Source organism: Condylura cristata, unplaced genomic scaffold (assembly GCF_000260355.1).
Source record: "Condylura cristata isolate star-nosed mole 26May11 unplaced genomic scaffold, ConCri1.0 scaffold00007, whole genome shotgun sequence".
Taxonomy (NCBI): domain Eukaryota; kingdom Metazoa; phylum Chordata; class Mammalia; order Eulipotyphla; family Talpidae; genus Condylura; species Condylura cristata.
Window position 1 is genome coordinate 4762723 of NW_004567108.1, and position 3217 is coordinate 4765939.

A 3217-nucleotide genomic window follows, 5' to 3' on the forward strand; every position below is an offset into this window, starting at 1 on the left:
GCCTTGAGCTCCCCCTAGAGGAATGAGTTGCAAATCGCAGTTTTTAAAAGCAAAATTGCTGTTTGGCCAGGGTCTGCGTTAATCTAAGCAAGACCAAAACAAAGATTTTTTTTTTTTTTTAAATGTTCAAGACTGATTTCATGCCTGGACCTTCTGGGACAGGATCTTTAAAGGTAGAACTGGCTGAGCATCTGCTTAGCACACGAGCGAGCCTGAGTCTGCGTGCACGCATTCTTCCTGAAAATAGAAGATATTTCTATACTCCAAGGGTTTCCTGCATAGAACCTAGAATGCTTTCAGAATGAGGACATTTCTGACATGGATTTGGTGGGTGTGGCGTGGGATAGAAATGCTAAGCAACCTCCTCACGTCACTTTCCTTTTCTGTGTTTCAGGGTTTCGAAAAAACGATGACATGAAAGCAATGGATGTTTTGCCAATTTTGAAGGAAAAAGTGGCCTACCTTTCAGGTAAAGCATGGCTTTCCAATCTGCTTTCTTGCTCCTCCGACTGCTCCTGACACAGCTATCAGAGACGGAGACACCAAGCCGGCTCACCTGCCACACAGTGTTAGCACTTCGCTGGAATTTTCACTGCTCGATTCTTAGTGCATTTCCCTGAGAAAGGGGGACCGCCTAGCTGCTGGGTGCACTGTAAGCCAGGTCGCATTGGGGGTGGGAATAGAGTCCATCATTAACATTAACACACCCCTCACCCGTCATCATTAACATTAACACACCCGGCCCCAGTCAATGAAATAAAACAACTGGACCTTAAGTCCATCATCTCAGCAAAGGTGCTGGGACTGTGGCTGCGTGCAGATGCATGCTGGTCTGCTCCCCGCTGTTCCTTGCACCCCCAGAGCCCATGATGTGGAGGCTGAGAGCCCCATGAGCTCTCCTGCAGACCCTGCCCTCCCGTGGCAAGGGGGTCAGATCCTGGGCACTCGGCCTCTCTCTGCCCATGGAGGACACACTCGAGGATTTAGGGGGATGCTATCTCCTCCTGGGCGGGCCCCCCACATGAACAGGATAGCCATTTGGGCCCTGGAGGCTGTGCCTCTTTAGCCCAGAGACATGTGTTCCTCATCCGGGGTCATGGGCTTTCCGAAGGCCACGTGCTTGTCCCCCAAGTGTGTGTGTGTGGCTCAGATGGGGTGGGAGCCCCTCAGAGGCCTCCTCACGGCACATGTCCACTCGGTGACGCTGCACGCTGCTCTTGTGTGATCCGTGTGTCCACAGAGAGCGGAGCGTGTATCTGTAGGCGACCGTACTGTGAGTTCAGCCGTATTTCTGTGGCCCCTACTGAGCTCTGTTGGTTGATTTCACTGATTATCATCCATTTGGGAGGTTCCTGGAAGAGGAAGGCGTTCACAAGAAGACGGTGATTAAAAATGGGGAAAAAACCAACCAACCAACAACTCTTGGCGTATAGTACGCTTTTTAAAAACTAGCTGCACTGCTGCTGGGAATGCAAACTAGTACAACCACTATGGAAAACTGTTCGGAGGTTCCTCATGCTGCTTAACATGGAGCTTCCCCTATGACCCAGCAATCCCACTCCTAGGTCTCTGCCCAAAAGACACAAAAACACTGATTCAAAAAGACACCTGCACCCCCATGTTTATTGCTGCTTTATTTATAATTGGAAAAACATGGAAGCAGCCCAGATGCCCAAAAGTAGATGACTGGATAAAAAAGATGTGGGACATATACACAGTGAAATATTACTCAGCAACCAAAAAAAGGAAACACAACAACATAGATGGAGCTGGAAAAGATCATGCTTAGTGAAATAAGCCAGAAAGAAAAGGAAAAATACCAAATGGTTTCATTCATAGCAGGAGTATAATGGACCAGGCGAGAAACTAATAATAATAATGAACAACTATATATCAGACACATTTTACGGGGGTGGAGTGGGGAATGGGATCAAAAACAGTGGGGGGAGGGAAATGCACTGGACTTTGGTGATGGCACACGGGTGACTGGTGATGGGAAGCCCAAGGGGATTACAACTGAGATGGAAAAATGATGCACAAAATGATGGGAAAATAAGCCATTGAAAAGAAAGAAAAAAAGAAAAGAAAACACTAGCCTTTGCTGCTTCCCCATCATTTACTGGCAAATCACAAAATACGAACTCCTGCCAGTAAATGATGGGGAAGTAGCAAAGGGTAGGTTACAGATGGGATTTCAAGTCTGTGACGACCAAGCCCTGGCTTGCAAATCGGAGCGACTGCCCGCGTGCTCACCAGTTTCCGTCTTGTGCCAGCCAGGCACACCCTTCCAGACAGACCTGAGGGGCACGGAGGGCATCAGGCTTGACTTTCGCCCTGTAGGAAGAGAAGGAGAACAGTCAGAAGTTAAAGACAGACTACTTCTGCGGGTAACCCGTTACAATGACTGTTCACGTAAGATTTTTTTTTCTTCTTAGCTCATTTCCCCCCCTTATTTAAAAGCGAGATACAATTCACACACCATGAAACCGGTCCTTTGCCAGTGTACAGTCAGTGGAAACATCATTAGCTGTTATGGTGCCTTTGTAAAAGTTCTTCATGTGAATGGCTTTTAGTAGCTGGAACCAAAGCGAAATAGTGAGGATTTTCAGAAAGCAAGCCAGAAAGATCAGGGAGTCCATGAAATGCTTGTTAAGTCAAGATCTCTAAAACACCAAGAAAACTCCTTGAACTTGAATGTCTGATCCTCAGTCTATGTCGAGGCGTTCTAAAAAGTTATTCCTGTTGCACTTCAGCAACAAAACCCAACTTCCTCCACTCGAGAGTGAGTTCACTGGAGCTGCGTGACTGGTGAGAGGCGCCGTAAGAGAGGCTGTTGGGGTTTTACCTGGAATACGCTCTGTGTAGTGTGTTTACATGTGGCGTAGATGCGTCCTCCAAGTGTTTCGGGGAGTGCCCACCCCACGGAGTGCTGTGCCCTGGGTCAGGACTTGCAGGGAGCTCACAGACAGGAGACCAGCGTCGAGCACCTCTCCCTTGGCTTTTTATCACGGGACACTTCAGCGTCAGGAAGGTGGGAGAATAGTATAGTGAGTTTCCGCAAACCCATGGCTCAGTGCTATCATTTTGCTTAACCTGTTTCCTTTAAAAGATTTTAAAAGCCCAAGTGCCCTTAACAGAGCTAAAAATGAGTAGTGTCTCTTTGGTGAGAAAAAAGCCAGTGGACGTTCACTTCCCTGCGTGGCTCCCGCTCTTCTCA

The 3217-nt window shown here is 47.9% G+C and overlaps 1 protein-coding gene across 1 annotated transcript in view; it reads left to right on the forward strand.

Moving 5' to 3' along the window:
• Positions 1-396: 396 nt before the first annotated feature.
• TRIO (trio Rho guanine nucleotide exchange factor) overlaps positions 397-3217 on the forward strand; it is a 71322-nt gene continuing 68501 nt past the window's right edge. Inside the window, exon 1 of the mRNA XM_012721745.1 lies at positions 397-469. Within this exon, the coding sequence (XP_012577199.1) occupies positions 415-469 (55 nt within the window). The 5' untranslated portion in view covers positions 397-414. The remainder of the gene's footprint in view (positions 470-3217) is intronic.